The following is a 21522-nucleotide window of genomic DNA, read 5'->3' on the forward strand; positions in this document are numbered from 1 at the left end:
CATCCGCTCCCGACCGGATCACACAGCAATTTTGTGACGCAGGCCATAGGCTTTCCTCCGAGGTGGAAAGCTTTGTGACGCGAGGTTATGAAACAGCTACAGTATGCTGACTGTATACACGACTCTGCAGAGGCAAGATGTGGCAAGGCAATTTTATTTATATAGCACCTTTCATACACAAGGCAATTTAAAGTGCTTTACAGAATAAAAATCACACCCGTGTGAACTGAGTGGTGCAACTCCCCTCTCCCCTCTCTCTCTCTCTCTCTCTCTCATTAGCAGGCAACAGTGCATGTGCAGCACTATCTCTCTCTCTGTTTCTGGAACCTACTGGTACTAATAGTCATACTGGTGCTCATAGTCACATAGGTGGGTTAACGTCACATAGGCGAACACATGGGTGAACAGGTGAACACGGACATTGCTGTTCCTTGGAGTGGTTGCATCACTCAAAAACAAATACAGAGTGCAACAGTGCACTTCAGAAATAAACAAAGACACAATTAAATACTGTAAGATAAGACAAATACACCCACCTTTGATTAAAAGCCCAGGCAAGACCTAGCTGTTATTAAACATCATTAGGATAGGCAATGTTAAATAAATGTGTTTATAAATTAGACTTAAAAACAGCAATAGTTGGGGATTTCCTAATGTAACCTGGAATATTATTCCAGGTTTGTGGTGCATAATAGTGAAATGCTGCTTCCCCATGTTTTGTTCAAACTATGGGATGAACAATTAGTAGGCCAGCCCCAGATGACCTAAGGGTTCTAGATGGTTCATATGGCTTCAGCATGTCTGAGATGTAGCTGGGCCCAGAGCCACAAACAGACATTTTAGGACTGGTGTAATATGATCATATTTCCTAGTTTCCGTCAGCACTCTAGCAGCAGCATTCTGAATCAGTTGGAGTTGATGAAGAACTTTATTTGAAAGTCGTGTGAGCAGACCATTACAGTAATCCAGTCTACTGGAAACAAAAGCAATGTATAAGTGTTTCTAGGCATTTACCCCACTCCCGCCTATCTCCAACTCACGGTTTCTCAAGAATAACTTTCAAGTTCCTTGACCAGCTCCCACCAAGAGACTCCATCACCTTCCGTACGAGTCAGGATATTTGGCCTTACAACCCAGATATCTGCATTATACAGGGATCTCGACATCTCGGAATGGGCTAGTTGGTGGTCAGACAACTGCTGACGTCATAAAGAAACAATGAAACAGTTCATATAAGGCACCTCGGCCGTGGCGACAGCTTCATTGTGAAGAAACACACGGAAAAGGTAGATATAGTTTCCTGTTTTGTCTCTACCTTAGGTCATAATGGCTCGGAACGCGTTGAAACGACTCATGACCGAATATAAGCAGCTGTCCACGAACCCGCCTGAGGGGATCGTCGCGGGTCCCGCCAGCGACGAGAACTTCTTCGAATGGGAAGCTGTGATCATGGGTCCAGAGGACACGTGCTTCGAAGGAGGCATGTTCTCTGCCATCCTGACGTTCCCCTCCGATTACCCACTCAGCCCCCCCAGGATGAAGTTCACCTGTGATATGTTCCACCCCAACATCTATCCGGACGGCAAAGTGTGCATCTCGATCCTCCACGCTCCCGGCGACGACACCATGGGATACGAGAGCAGCAAAGAGAGGTGGAGCCCCGCCCAGAGTGTGGAGAAGATCCTGCTGTCGGTGGTCAGCATGCTGGCCGATCCCAACGAAGAGAGCGCCGCAAACGTCCACGCCTCCAAGATGTGGCGCGAGGACAGGGAGCAGTTCAACAAGCTGGCCCAGCAGACCGTACGCAAGACCAAGGCTCTGAGGGTGGCGCTCCGTGGCGATGGCGCAGACGTCCATGCGTCCTCGATACCGCGCGGGGAGGACAGAGAACCGTCCAACCAGCCAGACCGGCAGATGTTTCACAGGTCTGGGTCTCAATGGACAGAGACGTCAGGCCACGACGACGCCAACCTCAATCGCTTATGCCTCTTAGTGTGCATGTGTGCATGCGCCTATGTGTTTGTGTGTCTGTGCATGTAAGATCTGCGAATATGCCTCGACTGCACCCTCGTCCTGTGGTGGTTGGTTCTACATTATTAGACTGTCACAATTAGTGGATGTGAATAACTCGGGGGGGGGACCGACCAGGCTTCGGCAGGACCTGGTGAGTGAACTCGGGGTCCCACTGTCGTCAAAAGTCCATGGTGTTAAAATGCAGAAGCGAGGAGGCACAGCGGTTAGAGTGCTTTTCATTGTCCGCATCTCCTGGTAGCACACTGTTCAGATTTGAATGCTTATGGATATAAGCTTGATGGAGGCCACAAAGCTATGGTGTATAGCAGTGTTTCTCAAACATTTTCATTTCTAGGACCCCATCAACATCCTCAGTGTTCATTTTGGTTCCATTTATACATTGTCAGAGTTGGACCCTTGGTTCCAAGGTATATCAATTATTTAGCTGGGTACCAGCTGGACCCCCTCAAGGACCCCACTTACAGAACCAGTGGTCTAAAGAAGGTGGAGGAAGAGTTCCAGTATCTCCTGTTGCTGTAGCAGCAAGAGTCACAGCCTCATAGAGGACAAAGTTTGATCGAGACATCTTTCACCTCTCTTATCAAACGAAACATTGCCACGGTGCTGCCATTTTGATCTCAACAGGATGCTTTTATTTAACCCTATAGGAGGTCTATAGAGAGACTAATTCTAATTTCTGTTGCTATAGGCTACTGACGAGAATTGGGAGGCGAAAGCAATCTCACCCCTGTCTTTATAGCTACTTGGCCCCCTGTGCCATTTAGAATTGATTTCAACATCGGTCTGCGTGGTTTTAAAGCCTGGGACCCCCATGGGCCTACTTGTACTTCACCGATTCACTGACATCATGCTTGCCCCTCCAAGAGGAGTCAGGTCCTGCTGCTGGATTATTGAAGGTTACGATCAAATGGTGGCCCTGCATTTAGTATTCTGTGGAATACCATACATTACCTCAAGAAATCAAGGAAAACGCATCGATTCAATCTAGATTTGAATTAGAATCTTATTGTATCTTAATGTATTTATTTAGATTTTTAATTTATAGCTCCTTTTGTATTTTTAGATACCAAGCCTGAACGGCTATTGTTTTTCTACAGTTTTTTCTTTTTCCGCCACTTTTTGTAGTTCTGGCAGTTCTGTGCTGATGCAATATGCTAGAGGTTCATGGGAAACGCTCAGGAACTGAAGCTCACAGTGATTCATCAAAGTACCTCTGACCTTTAGATGTCTCAATCATAGGATCGTATGAATTATACGATCCACTCTATCCACTTGAAATTGCATTTCTATTCATTTGTGTGGAGTCTGGACCCTAATGCATCGCCTGTGGGAGTACAGCGTTGACAGACAACCCCTTCAGCCAATCAGCATAGTCTCCAACCAACCAGACAGCTGTTATGGCTAGACCCTGTCTTATCGCTACTACAGCTATATTTAACATTTATTTTGCTGTATTGCACTTTTCTCATGTTTTTTTTTCATCCATTTCAATTTGTAATTACAGAGCTTACTTTTAGCTCCATGTACGTATGACTAATACAATCATACAATCATTTTAATGCTATATAAATTAGAAATGCACTCTGTCGAGCTGCCAACTTGCGCTTTGCACACAAGTTGGTCATGAATGGCCCTACTTGTGCATGAGCAGAGCGTGCAATTAACTCAAATTGGTTACGTCATCCACATATCTCCGTTTTTAGATAAACATACAGAGTTACGTCATCAGCCAATCCCCGATTGGCCAAGCGACGCCACCAACATACGGTGCCAATACAATCGGTCGAGGGGCCACCGACATACACAGCAAGCTACCAACTACCACCAATTGGCCAAAGGAGTCACCGACATACGAAGCCGAAAACAGTACTTGCGCTCTGCTCGCGCACGTCATAGAGTTCATCGTTACTTGCGCGAGCAGAGTGCAAGTAATACAGTTCATCATCCTACTATAAATGCACCACGTCGCTGTACGTGTGCGTCTGTAATCCATGTAACTCGAGAACCAAACCATTTGACACACACATTCCACACCACCGCAGGGAGTGCAGTGTCTGGTGTCGAGTCGGTAAGATACACGGTTGTCCAGAAGCACCACAAAAGGCTCCGGGCAGGTCAGGCTCTGCCAGTGGAACTACTGAGCCTAAGTCCCCTCACCTGTAGATTTCATGACATCACATGAGACAGATACAGAAATCTCCATATATGGGCATAAAAGGGACACAGACAGATGGGTGGAAAGGAGATTCTGACACGGGTACAATGGGTATTGCATAGCCGGGTGGGCCATGAATCTCCAACTTCCATCGTTACTGACTTGGTGCTCTACAGCCGGGCACCAGTCTAGTTCTATATAACAAGGCGTGTGAAGAAGAGAGCCTTCTACCTCGCTGGTTCTAATATGTTATGTAACAAGGTATACCATTAAATAAGTATTTCTCAGCAACACCTTTATTTAAAATATAATTACAGCTATGCAAATCATCATGAATATTCACCAGGAGGCACCTCTCCATTGTTGTGTCGGTATGGTATGGTCTGTGCATGTGTTGACGTTGACGTGTTGTGTGCGTGCATGTGTGTGTGTGTGTGTGTGTGTGTGTGCAAAGCACAGGGCAATTAAATCAAATCAAACTATCAATGACACACATTTAAAACAACAGTGATGGGCCAAGTAAAAATCACACCAGTGTGAAGTGAGGGGCGCTCTTATCATTATTATACATCATACATCATCTCTTGAACAACTGCATTTATATGATTTATGTCATATTTTAAGGACATATAACCTAATTTCTCCTTTCATGGTCAATGGCAAATATGAGATGTATGTGGACAAAAGCACTATATAGGAGGGGCTAGCGCCCCTCAAAAAATATTAACAAAACAACAGAATACCCATAGGAAACGAGGAGGGAAAAAAACATCCCAAATGAACTACAAGGGTTACAGAAAATACACAGCGGATACCAGGGTCAAGGCCAGGGAAACAAGTCAGTGTGACAGTGTAATTACTGTACATACAGAACAGCCAACCCATTTAGAGCTATAAATATCATACCCGTGTGAAGTGAGGGGCGCTCTTATCATCGTACATCATCCATTCATTTGTCAATTTGTCAATTTGTGTAGGACAAAAATAGACGATTTGCTCGTCTACATATATGACGTAAATTCTCCATTCATTATCAATGGGAATTTACTGTTTGTGTAAGACGAAAATCTACACCAATAGCTGAAAATAGGAAAACTATGCAATAATAATAGCTTAGACGCTGGCTCAGAGCAATGGGGGAAAGGCTATGCATTGAAAAGTATGTTGTGTCACTTGTGTTTGTACAGACTTGGAAAACAATCCAGGGCCGGGATTAATGACAGTGCCCCCCATCCGAACTGACTGAACATAATAAATGAGGTACAGCAGGCAGCCAAAGCTCAGCAAACAAGTAATCAGTCAAGTAAAACAAAGTATTGCCCTGACGACATGTGATTTAAGTCTGGGGCTGATTTGATTGATGATTTGCTGTGTGTGTTTGTTTGCTTTTGAAAGAACCGACAGCGACTTGAGATGAGGCTCCCCAAGTCGCTGGGAGTGAGGATCAGCGAGTGTACTTCAAGTTTAGTCTTCAGACTATTCACTCTACACCACCAAGATACCCATGTACCTGTCTAGATACTTCCTTAATGTCAACGAAGTCCACACCCACAACACCAGAGTTGGTGCAAAAAACCATGTACAACCCAGATTCGGCACAAACAAGGGACTAATTCTTTTTCGCTCCTATGCCACCAAAATGTGGACCCTACGGACGGCTGCAATTCAAACCGGCCCCCGTAAAATCTGAATCCCCCCCCCTTTTTCCCCTCACTGTATATGTTTCTTTTCCCTTTTTACCTTTATGATGAATTCCCGTTCTGTTCTTTGACTAGAAGTGTCTATTTGTACGTCTCTAAATGTTTTGATGAATTGAACATGGTGGACCCTCTTGTAAACAAGTGTAATGCTTAATTGGGTCGTCCACTCACAGTTAACAGTCTTTGTATTGAGTTTGTGTATCGAGTACTGTAATTCTGCAAACTGTTAATAAATATTTCAATAAATCAATTCACCGGGCAAGCAGGTGAGCATTAGATGGGAGTCCAGAGGACTCGAGCAGGTGGGACTGACTAGCTAAATTCCATTAGTCAAATGCCAACCTACTCGCCTCCTCCAGATGGCATGTTGTTGGACACGGCATTACTCTCTAAATGAATGTATGTGTTTGCCTTTCCCACACCCGCATGCATACCAAACAGGATTGTCTAAATAAAGATCAATCAAACCATTATTTAATGTGTCGCTTCAGTAGCTTTTATCACAGTCAAATACAGTCACGTGGGACGCATTTCACATGCATCACTGTGTTATAAATGTTGACATTATTAAGGATATCAGCAGATGAAACGTTTCACCGCCTCTAAATCATCCCTTTGAAGTCCACAACACAGCCATTTGATCCCAATCGCCCCGACAGTGTAACAGAACACATCCGCAAAACTTTGAAATGTGATGTTTTCCGAGTGAGCCTCATTCCAAGCGTCTCTCGACTCCTCCAAAAGCAAATTAACTATTTCCCGGTGACGTCGGAGGACCGAGTGTGCGGAGGAGGCGAGTCAGCAGAAATTAAGGAATTGGAATATGTTTTGTTTATTGGATACTGCAGCGGCTGCGGGCTACCACGCAGACTTCAAAGGTCTTCTCATTCTATTGTAAACAAACATGACGCAGAGCTGGCCTGACCTTGAAATCTAAATCCATTTTCACGATTAAAAAAAAAAAAATAGCAGACCTACGAGCTTGTAGATCTGCTATTTTTCAATAGCTAAATGATAACACAATGTTTAAAACGCCAAAAGGGGTTCCCGCCCAAAATGGGTTTAATGTGTGAGTTTAAGTAAAGCTGACACTTTAGAGCAGTGCTTTTCAACCCTTTTCATATCAAGGCCCATTATTCATTCAGCATTTGAGCCACGGACCACCGTCTGATGACATTTGGCCTGTCAGAGCCAAAACTAAAGAATATGGTGTCATCGTTGGATAGGATTTTGTCCACAATTCCATGCTGTATCGATGTTGGTACAATTAAGAGATATAACAGGCAAACGTTGATCAAAATAATTCCTCTACATCCTCTAATTAAGTAAAGCATTATCTATTATTACATTTGTGAAGTTGCTAGCCAATGAAAAGCGTCAAAACCTGCTGTTGCCCCAACAGGGCCACAAACAAGGCCAACAGGGCCAGAAACAATATATTATCATTAACATATATTTTTTAGCAAAAAGGGTGAAGTGTCCCTTCAACAACTTTCCTCAGATCTGTGAAGCAATATTATCCAGCTCTTGAGCAATGCGCTACCCGCCCCTCTAGACCAGAAAGCACGCTGGCTGGGCCAGGCTAGCCCATGCCTGACACGGATTTCCATATTATGGGCAAAAGGGACACACACAGATAGGCAGATACAGATATCTCCATATATGGTCATAAAAGGCACCCAGACAGACGAGTACGAGTACATGGATGCATGAGCCAATGAACGTGCGCAGCCATTGGCTTTGCTAACAAACCAAGGTGCATGATTCAGCAAATTGATATCAAACTTTGTTTGCTTGCTGTAAACATGATTATGATGGATATCCACCTAATCAGAATCTGATGATGTTTTCCAGACAGGGCCATTAGTTATATTTTCGACGAGACTTGCCTCCAGGTTCTGTTGTAATGCAATTAAAGCCTCTGTTCTGCATTTCCACATTTTAATTGATTTGAGCCGACTTGAGAGGAATCATGCAAATCAGTGATGACATTGGTGATTACATGCCCATGTTTGTTTCTATATTCACTGAGCTCATATTTTAAACGTTTAATTATGTCGTCGTTGTTCTCATCAAAGTAAATGAGCTGAAAACAGCTCAGATCTGGCTAACGATTACTATACTGGCATAGGTAGGCTACAATATATGGCCTGCTTTGAGTTGTGAACTTGTAGATCAGCTATATTCGGCAAGCAGCACGGTCGTAACTCGTCGCAAGACATAATATGCATATCCGGCTTTAGTTGAGGGGGAAAAATACAGAGCATACATACAGTAACAGTGCTGTTCACATCAAAATCCTTTGGCAACAATTATTCACAAAATGATGTCAAAATCTAAGTGTTACGACAAAGAAATCCTTGTAGATCACTTGTACTTAGATGATCAATACTGATCAGTAATGCATGCGGCTATACATGAAGCTTAACTACGTGTACATATGTTGCCAGCCATCCCAGCACAGCTATTGTACATCCTAAGAGTAATCCATGCTGTACATGAGGTCGCGTTAGACAGTACACACACACACACACACACACACCCTCCAGCAGTTTCTCAATTAGATCAGCCAATACTGATGGTGGTCAAGAGAGGTTAAAGATGCCAAGATGAACATGGCATTATTAAGTTGCTAAGCGCGTGTTGTGCCTCAGCCAATCACAGTAGCAGCTGACTGCACTACTGTCCCCTCGGGCTATGGGATCGACGAGACACCCAGCCAGTTCATCCTGTTTGTCTCTCATCAGGTGAGACAGGGAGATGTATGCAGTGCTGAGGCAAGTTCATTGTTCACTGCCTGTTTTTCCACCTAGATCGTTTCTGATTTTACTGAGAGACCAGGAGACCACCCCCGTAGACTGCAGCTGTGCTAAGCCCTTTCCACACTCAGGTGTCTAGGCGCGGCAGTTTTCCACTCAGAGATGGTGGATGGAAATTAAGCTCCACCCACACGGCTGAATGCCGCGACGGCCAGATTCCCAGAAACGCTTGCCCCCCCCGCCCCCTTTCAGGAAATAGGGGAGGGGATGATAATTGTGATATCACTAAGTCTTTCAGCTTTCAGGAAGAAACCAAAAATACACAGGGAAGACATATTTGAATATTCTAACCACACTTGGATATTCTAACCACACCTGGGGGTCTATTTTTAACACTGCAAGATAAAAAAAAGTTCCAGATTGCAGCTTTGCAGCTTTAAGCTTGGAAACCGTATTTCAAATGAACAGCCTCATAGAAAGTCTATCACCTCTATATTACATGAGGAGAGATAGGTCTCTCCTTATCCATCTGTTTATGAGTGCCTATGAATAAATATGAATAAATGGGTATAATTGGATAGAATATAAATTATACATGAAGAGCTAATGATATGTCTAGGTCAGCCAACTGTGGATGTTAATGTTTTTCAACTTTGCAATGCCCTTAACTTTTGTGCAAGGGTAGACATTTGCTTGCATTGTAGGTGGTGTTGTCAGTGAGAATGACTAATGAATTCCAGGGGTGATAGACTGGTAACCAATGTCTACTGTCTCTGATGACACTTGGGCAAAAATAATGTTAAAAAATAAGCAGAAAGACCCCCTAAGAGCGAGAAGCGATATCGCCCTAAAAGGACGAGGCCGCGTGCACGCAAGACTGCTGGGCGAGCGCTGGCGCTTTGGCATGGGGGGTCAGATCAACATATAGAATGCATTCTGTATACCAGCCATATATGGAGCGTGTCTTGAAAAAACTAAAATCACACCCATCTGAAGTGAGGGGCGCTCTTATAATCATGACGTAAAATAGACACTATGCCTATATTTGCTCGTCCACATATGACGTAAATTCTCCATTCATTGTCAATGGGGAATTAATGTCTGTGTAAGACGTCATACACCACATTCTGTGCTCAGCCAATCAGCTGAGCACATTCCATGGTCAAACAGAAACACACAAAGCTGTGCATAGGAGCGGCAAGCGCCACTCAGATGCCTGCCTGAATGAACTTTTATCTTTTTAACTATTTAACTTGTAATCCCATGAACTCTACCATGAACTCGAGTAGGAATTATCTATAATGAAATAAACAGCGGGGGGTTGACTTAAAAGCTTGCTGCAAAGGATGAAATAGAATGCATTTGTCTTCCCCATTATCCCATAGGCCTATACATTGTCACGGTTACAGAGCATGGTAAATGTAAACTTTTGCCCCAAAGTCCTGCGTTTACTTTATATTCCATCCGATCTGCATAAAGTCTGGGACAATAAGATGCAGTGTAATCAATAAGAAGGGGAAGTTCATGTTCGACAGCCGGCTGCAGACAGTCTGCCCACGCGATGCAGAAATCGTCGGTCACTGACTCTGTAACATATTGTTCAACATGCTGTTGATGTACCTTACACTATCCATCAATTCTCTCTGTCGCACTGCCTATACTGTACAACACAATGAGCACATACTGTTCCTTACCAGTAAGTTGGCCTTTCACCTGTGGTTCATGGGTGTCTAAAGTTTAAAAAAAAGTTAAAAAAAAAAACTATTAAAATGGTAATTAGTATGAATATTATTACATTTTTATATCTAATCAAATAATTACATCGTAACGCTGCAGCAAAATGATCGTTCTCAACTCCCTGGTCATGGGCATCGATTAGCGGTCGTTTAGGCGCCTTCCATCTCATTCAATACGCTGCTGCCCGCCTCCTCGCTGGGGAGAAGGAAACGAGTGAGACCACATTGATTGACTTCCACAGCATTAACTTTGTCTATATCGGCGGTCGGGGGTGGTAAAATACGTGCCCACCACCGCGGAGAGTGGGTTTGAATCCATCGTGGTGCATCTTGGCTTTGTCTATAGCGTCGGTGTCCGGAGCTAAACCAAAGACAAAACACCTGCCAGTAAAATAAGTCTCGTAATCCTTTAAGGTGCCACTGTTGTTGTTTTAGTCTTTTAACAGTGGCATGACTGAAGTAAGGCCACCCGGCACCCGACACACAAGCTGAATTCAGGTCAAAAAGACATTTGTTTTCCTGTGATGTCATCGGCTACTGTCTCCAGACACTTTGACACTTTGCAGGCCAGGTAAAAAAAATAAATATATTATTAATTATTAAAATCATATTACGTTATTAAAACACATTTTGTGCCCAAGACGTCCACAATAAAATGTCAAAAATAACATTGGGCACCCTGGGTCACTATTTTGAAAATGTTGAAAGGGCACACCAAGCCTCCCGGACCTTAAGGCCGCCCCTGAGTATATCATGTCAGAAGGTCACTGAAACACTTTCTGACATGATATACTGCACAGTGTTCTGCACAAAACGATACACAATCACATACTCTATGCGACACGTACCTGCACAACCTCTATTTGTGAACTGAAAAAGTTATTGTTAAAACATTTATAGCAATATGCTGTAGTTCTTCGACAAGTACTATTACGAGTAAGACGCGCGAACGCGGGAAGCGAACGCAGATCGTAAATTGCAATAACAATTAAGCTCCATATATGGGCACAAAAGGGGCCAGGTCCACAACAAACAAATCACTGGCCCCTTTTGTGCCCATATATGGAGCTGAGTGATTGCTGATGCAACACACTCCATATTTGGATAGAGGGACAGACAGACAGACAGACAGACACACACACAGACATGATCTGCTAGGTCTCATAGTAAGTGCTCACTGCATTCGCAACTATGTTTTGAACACTGCATCTCTTGCACACCCTTGGATAATCCCTCCACCCATTGGCTATTATGATCTGATTATACACCGTTACTAATGTATATGTTAATTGTTTCTTGCAATTGATCTCGTGAGATCCTGTGTGTCATGGTCCATGTACAGTATATTGATCTGCTTGACTTCTGTAAATAGAGCTGTTTATAGTGTACAGCACAGGCTTCCATGGATCACAATTTCCTTTGCCAAGTGCGTGGTCATGCTCATGGGGGAATTCTCGCGTCTTTGTAAATGAAACACTCTAGCCTTGACCTTGTCTGTACTGTATGTAAAGTGTCATGAGATTGTCACGTGAAGTCAATAAAACTGACTTGACTTGACATGTAAAGGTGATGATGCTATTGATATGTAGGCTACTTTCTTCAACAGTATAGTAGGTCAGCTGCTCTGTACCTAATTGTTTAGTATTCTCTGTAGGAGAAGGACAAGAAGCACTATGCCTGCGATAGTTTAGACAGTTTTTGGTTTAGACTAGTCATTGGTTAGACCAGTCATTAGTCCTACAACTAACTACAACCTATCTCAAACCCTCACCCTAAACCTAACCTCCCACGGGGCAGCACACCTAAACCTAACCTTAACCCATGTCTAACCAATGACTAGTCTAAACTAAGTATGCACCCCATAAAATCATGAGCTATGATTGTTGTCTTTCAACACGAAACAATGTCCCATTGATTAAATCCTATCGACTTGATTTGACTTTATGCATGCCACAATGATGATTGCCTGTTTAATCATCTATTTTGCCTGCAACGCAAGTGCAACAAAACCACGTGAAGATATGCTGGTCGACCTGGTCAAAGTTGGCTCAAGGCTCCAGAATGGCTGGCCAACGTCGAAGCGCTCGGCCCTACTGGTCAGAGCTGGGACTGCAGTCGGGGCCCATGCATTTAGCACGAGGAAACCTGGCGTGCAGCTGGGGTTTAACATTGATCAAATATTCAAGATTAAATTAAGACTGAATGAGTGAATTAACCGAAGGCAGCCATGAGCCATGAGGAAACGACTATTTTGTTCTCTTTCTCTCGTGTTTGAGTATACCGATATAATTTGATAATTTTGTATGTCTTTTATGTGGAGCCCCAGGAAGACTAGCTGGTTGCCATGGCACCAGCTAATGGGGAATGGGGGATCCTTAACCCATTTAGACCTGGGAACGATTCTACATAATGTCTTCTAAATTCTGACAGTTTTCTGAAAACCCTCATGTTTCTATATGTCAGTGGTTCTCAAACATTTTCATGTCAAGGACCTCTAAGATTATATGTAATTGGCCGCCGACCCCCATCTGAAAATGTTGTTCCAGGGACACTCCAGAAGCAAAGAATATATTCAATAATGTTCACGAGTTTTTCAAAAATAGCAGACCTACTGTACAAGTTCATATCGCGGCACTCGGTGCCATGCTATGAGGGTCAATATAAATCAAATGGAATCAAATCTCTGGGTCTCAGTGTCATGCGTTGCCGACGTCTCTTCAGCCTGCCGGAGCATCCTGGCTCTACGTGGCCGGTTCCAACCGTTGAACCGTAGTAAAATCTTCTCCCACTCTGATCGACCCGTGGTGCATCATGGATGCACTGGTCACACAGCGCTCTGTGCTCCTCCTTGTCACAACGGCTCAGCTGTGAGCATCGGTGGAAAGTACATTTACTTAAGTGGCTGTACTCGAGTACAATTTTGAGGTATGCGTACTTTACTTATTTAGTCTTTCCGATTTCCAGTACGTTCACTTCTGCTCCACTGCATCTCAGAGGCAAATGTTGCACCTTTTACTCCACTACACTTATCTTTTACCCATTTAGCGCGCCACTCGGTGGCGCGCTATGAGCTTGTAGATCTGCTATTTTTCAATAGCTAAAGTATTACATAATGCTTAGTTAAAACACCAAAAGACTGGTCGGTACTGCCCCCCCGACTGGTCGGTACTGCCCCCCCGACTGGGGGGGTAGCAATCTTGCCATCTACAAAAGATTTTTAGACAATTTGAAAAGGAACATTCTGCACAATAACTACTACTTTTGTTATACTTTAAACATTTTTAAACCAATATTGTGTACTTTAACTTGCAACAGAGTACTTCTGTATTGCTGTATTGATACTTTCACTTGAGCAAAATGGCAATACTTTTTCACCACCGACTTCTCCTCGTCACAGCGGCCCGGTGATAAGCAGCCCACCCATCCACTGTCATCCTGCTTAGTCGCTCCGTCAGATCAAAGGCAGTGCACAACAAACAGGGTCAACGTGCGTATTGCTCTCATGACATCAAACTAGATTCCTATATAGTGCCGGGTTAAATTCAATCTCCAAATTTTGAATTATACATTTTAATTCTAGTGCCAAATCACAACTACACAGACTCTGACTCCCTGAGCAGGCATGTGGCGACATTGGAAAGACATTGGAAAGTCCCCCCTTTAACAGGAAGAAACCTCAAGCAGAACCAACCTGGCTCTAGGATGGGGCGGCCATCTGCCTCGACCGTGCCGGGGTGGGGGGGTGAGAGAGAGAGAGAGAGAGAGAGAGAGAGAGAGGGGGGGGGGGGGGGGAGGAGGGGGAGACACAATATGGACATCAACAACAAATAACAGCCTTGCTCTAGGGCATCTTGGCATTAGTCGTTGAGAGAGAGAGAGGACAGTGCATGCATAATCCAATACACTGTGTGTTTGTGTTTGTGTTTGTGTGTGTGTGTGTGTGTGTGTGTGTGTGTGTGTGTGTGTGCTCGTGTGCGCGTGCGTGCGCGTAATCCCCACACCAGCATGAACAGGAAGGAGTTGTTGCAACTCAAGGGGCTTATCCCTCTATTGAAATTTCAAAATGAAATAAGCATTATGAGCTTGTAGATCTGCTATTTTTCGGTGCACCGCACACCACCACCATGCAGCTAACTAAGGCACGTGTTAGTAAAGAAGGTGTGGTTGTCACTGTGTGTGTCTGTCTGTCTGTCTGTCTTGTTGTGGATGCAGCGGAAAAAAGTGCATAATTGTGTCGGTATGTGTAATTATGTCCACATGAATGCAAACATATTTTTGCATGGATATTTATGTGTTTGCGTGTATACATTATGCATTGTGTGTGTGCGCGTGTGTGTGTGTGTGTGTGTGTGTGTGTGTGTGTGTGTGTGTGTGTCTGTGTGTGTGTGCGTGCGCATGGGTATTTGTGTAGCAGTGCGCTGGGAGTGAAACAATAAAACACAGATGACAAAGTGATTCTTGTCATGGCTTGAGGTTTACATAACAATGGGAGGGGGCTCTGTGTTAGTGTGTGTGAGCGTTTGTGCATGCGTGTGTCCGTGCGTGCGTGCGTCAAAGAGAGAGAGAGCGAGTGGGAGAGAAAGACAAAGTAAGAGATAAACAGAGTGCCAGATGAAGCTACACTGCTTGAGGGGCTGCGAGTGGCTGACTTCAAGATTACTAAGGAAGATGGGTGGTCGAAGGCCACGGCCATTCCTACTGTAGATGCTCTTTACATGCAAAATGCAGTATGAGAGAGGAGCGTGTTCTTATAGTGGAGATTAATGGAGATATTGTGAAATAATTATCTAAGGAGGGGAAATGAACTGGGCGGAAAAACGTGTTCCTTATATAACGTGGTCCAAGCTGCTTCTTTTTACCTGACAGTTTCCCCAGTCGGACGTACAGCGCATACGTCCGACTGGGGAAACTCTCCCTGTCAGGTAAAAAGAAGCAGCTTGGACTCCTCATGCATAGAAGGAAGCATGAGGTCAGTCCGCTGCCCCCCCCCCCCCCCCCCAGGTTGGAAGAGGAAGTGTAGCGTCCGGGATTACATTAGATAATTGATACTGGGTGAAAAAATGGGTTGCAAACTCGTGGGAGAAAAATGATAGGAAAAAAAAAAGAGGGGCACGACAACGCAAGCGTAAAAATATAAGCTCAATGGAATCCAGGTCTAGTTAGTCGCGGGCGTGTGCACGAAACGAGCGCCATCATTTCACAGGACCGCGCCCTGCGCCCACATACATACGCTTGCGTTGTCGCCCCCCTCGACTTCTCCGCACGTACAAAAACAAAACGCAGGCCTCATTTGAAAATTAATCACTAGGCGCGTTTATCGCTGCCCGTTTGAAAGGACCCTTTAGTCGCTCTGGATTAAGTCTGCTAAATGCCTCATTTGTACATTGTACATTTGGAGTAGAAGCCTATAAGTATGGACACACACCCAAGTACAATAAAAGTACCTCAAAATTGTACTTGAGTAAGTGTACTCGGCTACTTTCCACGACTGTGGATGTGGATGTGATTGCAGATGACGTTATAATCATTGGAGGTGGAGAGCAAAAGAGCACACATTGCTGGGAGCGACAGGGTGGAATTGCACGTGGGACTGCAGTTATACGAGTGGCTTTGACTTCCTTAAACAGCAATCAATACTAACGCTTTTGCCTCACTTTTGTTTAAGCATGATGATTGGCCCCGGACGCGAAAATGCCTGTTTTGCTAGAGACAAATGTATAGGTGCTGTTGAATTAAAATACTCTAAGATTATTTGACTGCAATGCTGACAATCTCCCGTCAGTAAACGTGCACTGGAGATAACATCCCTTCATTAAACTTAAACGATGTACCATTCCATGCATGTGTACAGTAGGTAGGTGTTCGGCTCTCTGTGTGTGCACATACAGGTCTGTGCGCATGTGTTTGCATATAACTGTACCTGTGGGATATGCAAATAATTTGAGCAATATGAATTGCCTATTAAGCGTGCAAGGCAAACACCGGGAATCAATAAGGGAACCAATCTGCCTGGCTGCCAGTTGAATTTCAGTAGATATTTTTGAATTAACCACCTTCGGATCAGCGAGGCCCTGCTGTATTTCGCTTGATTTATACGTATATATATGCAATATGCCGCACACTGAAAACCGCAGGATCTACAAGCTCACAACGGGTCACACGTCACATCATACGACAAAAGTATGAATCTTAAAATGACTATCCAAGTGTCCTCGAGCGCCATTTCGGTACGCTAATGATGCTGATTGGTATTCCTCATCCGTAGGCCATGTGACTGCTTGCATCATGTCAGAGGGGGGGGGGGTCCCTGCATGGTTAGTGGGCATCGGCGATGAGAAGCACCCCACGTAATGTGGGTTGACGCTCGCCTACGTCACGGCTACTAGTCCCTCGTTGCCTTATGTGCATGTGCACAGGCACACTCACTCAAACACACACGTGGCAACGCACGCACGCATGCACGCACACACCCTACCGTTAGAACCTTGTGGGAGTCGTGAGAATGATGGGTGGGCTAACTTAAAATGATGGGAAAGCAAACAGAAGACATAAGAGAGCTGCGGGAGAGAGAGAGAGAGAGAGAGAGAAAGAGATCTCAAACCTCTCAAAGAAATGTTTTGTAATAATAACTCTATTTAAACTATTATCATCAATCATTCATCAATTATGTCCGTATAATGCAGCTCACACAGCCTATGTGACACACGTGTGTGTGTGTGTGTGTGTGTGTGTGTGTGTGTGTGTGTGTGTTTATTAGATGAGATAATAGAGGAAACGAGAAGCTAAAGACACACACACACACACACACACACACACGCACACACACCTTCAGAACAGAACATGATACTCACTACTGTACATCTCCTCCTGGGAATACAGTGACTACTACCCTCCCCTCCCCTCCACTTCCGTCTTCCCCTTTCACCCTGACCCCCCCTCCCCCACCTCCCAGAGGGCATACAGTACTGTATACTGTATGTAGGACAGCATGAGCTCGCTTTCAGGAAAAAGGATATTCCGATGGGGAGACATAAATAAAAGGGTCTGAACATGAAGGATCTGGTTTCAGCCTGGACCTCCTCCTCCTCCTCCTCCTCCTCCTCCCTCACTATCACCATCCATCAGTGGAGGAGGGGATGATGGAAGCCACGGGATGTGGTTTCAACCACCACGTCTCCTCCATGTTGTCGACCCATAAGCGCGGTTCTCAAACATATTCCTGTCAAGGACCTCCAAATTGATACGTCCTGTTACAGTACAGTTGCACCAGACAACGTGTTACTTCCGTGTTGATCGGAAAACAGACGATCTATATATACATACATGCTCACGGCACTGTGACGCGGTGTACAAAATAGTGTTCCAGAGGGGAGATATAATAATGCTTTATTATATCTCCCCTCTGGAACACACCCCCCCCCCCTCAGGGACCCCCCACTCCGAGAAGCACTCGTCTAGAGAGCCTGTTTCACTGTCGGTTCAGCAAAACCACCACATGGCTTTCCATTGGTCTTTTCACTCAATGCCGCTTTAAGATGAACTAGAGCGGTGCCCATTGGGCACTGGCCTGCTATACCTGGAAGTAATGATGAAAGTTGGAAATGAATCCGACGGACTTAGTTGCCACCAGGCACTGCACTACCTGTGGTGTCAAATCTGAATTCTCGAGTTATGTGGATTACAGACGTCCATATGTACACACTAGGGAAGTCTCCGAAATCGATTTTAATATTTCATAATAAAAATTTTAATAGCCAAAATATAGGCTAATAAGTAAGGCTGCATGATATATCGAACATGTACCTTCATCAGAGTGGAGAATACAAGTATAAATCAAGTTGAGCAAAGCCACTCTTCTATGCCCCTCTCTCTGACAGACACAGTTAACGATCACTTGTTAAGTGCCTGCCAGACAGACAATCAGATGAAATGAAGGCAGGTGTAGAGTAGAGTGTAGACTAGTGAACTGAACATGTTCTCTTCATATCAAGTACTTCATACCAGCCCCTTATGAAACTACTTCTCCCCAAATCCAAATGGATTTCATTTTCCATCCAGAATGGCAGTAACTAGCATACAATGAGATCTGAGAAGATCTCCACAAAGGTTTACTCAAAACGGATTATAAAACTGTAACCATCAAAGCATGCACTCAACATATAATGGTTATGTGACCATGGCATGTGCATAATATAAAATCTTATAAGTTTTATCTGATATTGATTCAATTCAAGGTTCAATTAATCGATTATTAATCGGCAGAGCTGTCGACTATTCCATTTGGCTGATGGTCACTTTGTGGCATCCCTAGTACACGCAGAGACGTGGTGCATTTCTATTAGGATTATGGCTATACTAGTCTATGGCATCGGCAACCATACAGCAACCTTCTTCTTCTTTCGTGTATCTTCGTCAAATGCCAGCTCAGTGTCCGAAAGCCACACCATTGTCTCTGGTCCCACTTGGAAGAGGCCAGCCTCTGAAGGAGGTCTGTACAGAGGACAGGTGGTAATGATGTGGTCCGCAGTACAGCAACCAATAACACAGCATTCTGATGGGGACGGGGGGGGGCTAAACGGAACCGTACGCAGCTAGGTGGCTGCACCGACAGGGAGTTCCATATTTACTGTTTTCTACCTCTACCTCGTTATCCCCGCGGACATGCGGAAATAATAAGAGCACTTACACACAACCAGCTGCACACCGTAGCCGGGTTCCATTGATTATAGTGGCAGCGTATAGTACCGCTGCAGAGCCAATTCCGTCCCCGGTTTAGAACATGCAGAAGAGCGTATGAATGAACACATAGTCAGATTCAATTCCCTTAAACCACTTAAATCCCCAGGCAGCATCCATATTATTATGTGGGGAACATTGGCCAACTGTTAAGATAGAATACTTTTAGGGAAGTCAAGGGTAAGTTGGTACAGAACTGCAAGAAAATGGATAATTTAAATGGAATATTTACTACTGACGAAGAAACGTTGTCCGTCTGTGTATATTGTCCTCTCGGAAACAAGATTTGTGTATTACACCTCGAGTCTTATCAAAACCCCTGTTTTAGAAAATGTGCCTACAGTATAATTAAAGTCTTAACGATTAACTAATATTTATTTCATGTAGTCTCCGTCGGTATGCGTGTGTGCACACTCTGAAAACAAGTAAGCTACAGTACGTAAATAACTATTATATATATATATATAAATATATATATATATTATTATATACTGCAGCAAAACGACCACTGAGAGAAAAGTATAAAAGTAGTTGGCGAAGATAAAAGTAAAACATTTCTAATATCTAATATCGTTTGTTGCCTGAAAATCTAGCAACCATTGACTTCATGGAGAAGACTCATGGGAATGTGGTCATTCTTTTGATTTCAAAATGTTACAGTAAGAGTCAGATGTTGGAGTTTCCCACTGGTGCTAGAACAAATTGGTCTACTACTGTACACGTAAGATATCATCATCTTTTTGCTGCTGGGGCTGGAGGTATGTGTAACTAATTCTCCAAGTCACCCTGGTATTTGATGGAAATGATTATAAGGATACTTTGTAGTTGCACGGCAGTGTCATGCAACAACAAAAACATGCCGATCTACAAGCTCACAATGGGTTGCACTGTGACACTGATAACCAACTAAATATACAGTACGTCAGGCTATATTCCTGTCAGAGCCCATTATAAACATACTTTGTGATTAACTAGGCCTGCTGTCAATTTCGTTTAATTACTGTCCGGATTGACAGTCTGCAATTAGAAATAATTAGCATACTAAATAGCTTAGAAATTAAACAGACCTCCATCATTTTGTATTTAGTGTGGAGGTGAGAGAGAGAGAGAGAGAGAGAGAGAGAGAGAGATACAATACAATTGTTCTGTATAGTTTTCAAAGTCAAACTGGTCACTGGCGGAATAATAATCGATTCCGGATGAAAAACAAGAAAAAAAGTACCAAAATCATGACACTGCCTCGGTTTCTGCAATATGCTATTAATCCTCTATACCGTTTAACAGGAGGTGAGCAGAGGTGTCAAGGGTGAAGAGGGTGGTAATGGCTTGAAAGACATTTCTATCTGATTTCTGTCTTATTATTAGGATGCAGTCGGGGCGTGACGCGCACCACAAAGGAGGGGGAAATGGAGCCAATGACCTATGAACCCACGACTAGTGGTTCTCAAACCTTTTGATTTTATTTCAAGGACCTCCAGTTTGATAATCTGTTAGCCTGTACGGACACCCAGTCAATGCAACGCAATCTTCAGTACGAATTTAACTCGGAGAGAATTGGAACAGAATTGCGGGGTCCATTTGGTTCCTGTAAGGGTCAATTTTGTTCCCATCTATCAGTAATTTCTTCTGATGTGTGATTCTTATACAGTCAAGGGTTCAGATTATCACGCCGATTCCTGCTTCGAGTGTGGAAGAAACAATGTGCTGGGCCCGAAGGAAACATTGGCAGATTTCACAGTCCTTTCTAGCTCTATACAAATAAAAAATATAACAAGTCGGTCTAGTGGCCCTAGAGCTTGTTGCGTTTCATGGCAATCTGCAGAGAGTATAGTACATTTAGACTTTGATATCTTGTGTAAAACTGGACATTTGGGCCATATTGCCACATGGAACGCAAAAAACACGGCGATAAAGCGGCTATAAGTGTCTTTTGAAACTAGGTTTATTTCCATTAACCCTTTTTGGTGTTTTACCCACTCAGGCCGGGAACCCATTTTGGGGTTCTGTACAGTATGTACAGTATTCAAAAATGTATTTTTTGATGCTGCTTTACAAATATTTGAAGTTTTTCAGAAAACTTAGGTCAGGATTTAGAGGCGTTTTTAGAATCGGCCTAAAAGGGTTAAGTCATCAGATGGGTGGGGCGCGATCTGCACGAACACAGATTTTCAATGGTTGGGGACGGAACGGACACACACACACACCACTGTTTTCGATATAATCTTGTCTGGGATCGGCCCTAGCAGCTTGTGAGGCTAAAGGAAATTACAATTGAGATCAAGAGGTGAAATGAGACGGGGTAAAACATTGGAAATGAGTCTGAAACCCTTTTCACCGGCTTGACAGCTTCATAGCGTTGGTCCTCTGCTACACTCAGGGTTCCGGTCGGTCATATCTCCCAG

At 43.9% G+C, this 21522-nt stretch overlaps 1 protein-coding gene across 1 annotated transcript; it reads left to right on the forward strand.

Moving 5' to 3' along the window:
* Positions 1-1326: 1326 nt before the first annotated feature.
* Positions 1327-13150, forward strand: LOC308320600 (ubiquitin-conjugating enzyme E2 G2-like; the record flags this gene model as incomplete). Its single annotated transcript, XM_080771146.1, has 3 exons — positions 1327-1992; positions 8544-8636; positions 13106-13150. 3 exons carry the CDS (start codon positions 1327-1329, stop codon positions 13148-13150), a joined length of 804 nt encoding a protein of 267 aa, XP_080627272.1.
* Positions 13151-21522: the final 8372 nt, after the last annotated feature.

Source organism: Protomyctophum bolini, assembly GCF_963924005.1.
Source record: "Protomyctophum bolini genome assembly, chromosome: 1".
NCBI classification, from domain to species: Eukaryota; Metazoa; Chordata; class Actinopteri; order Myctophiformes; family Myctophidae; genus Protomyctophum; species Protomyctophum bolini.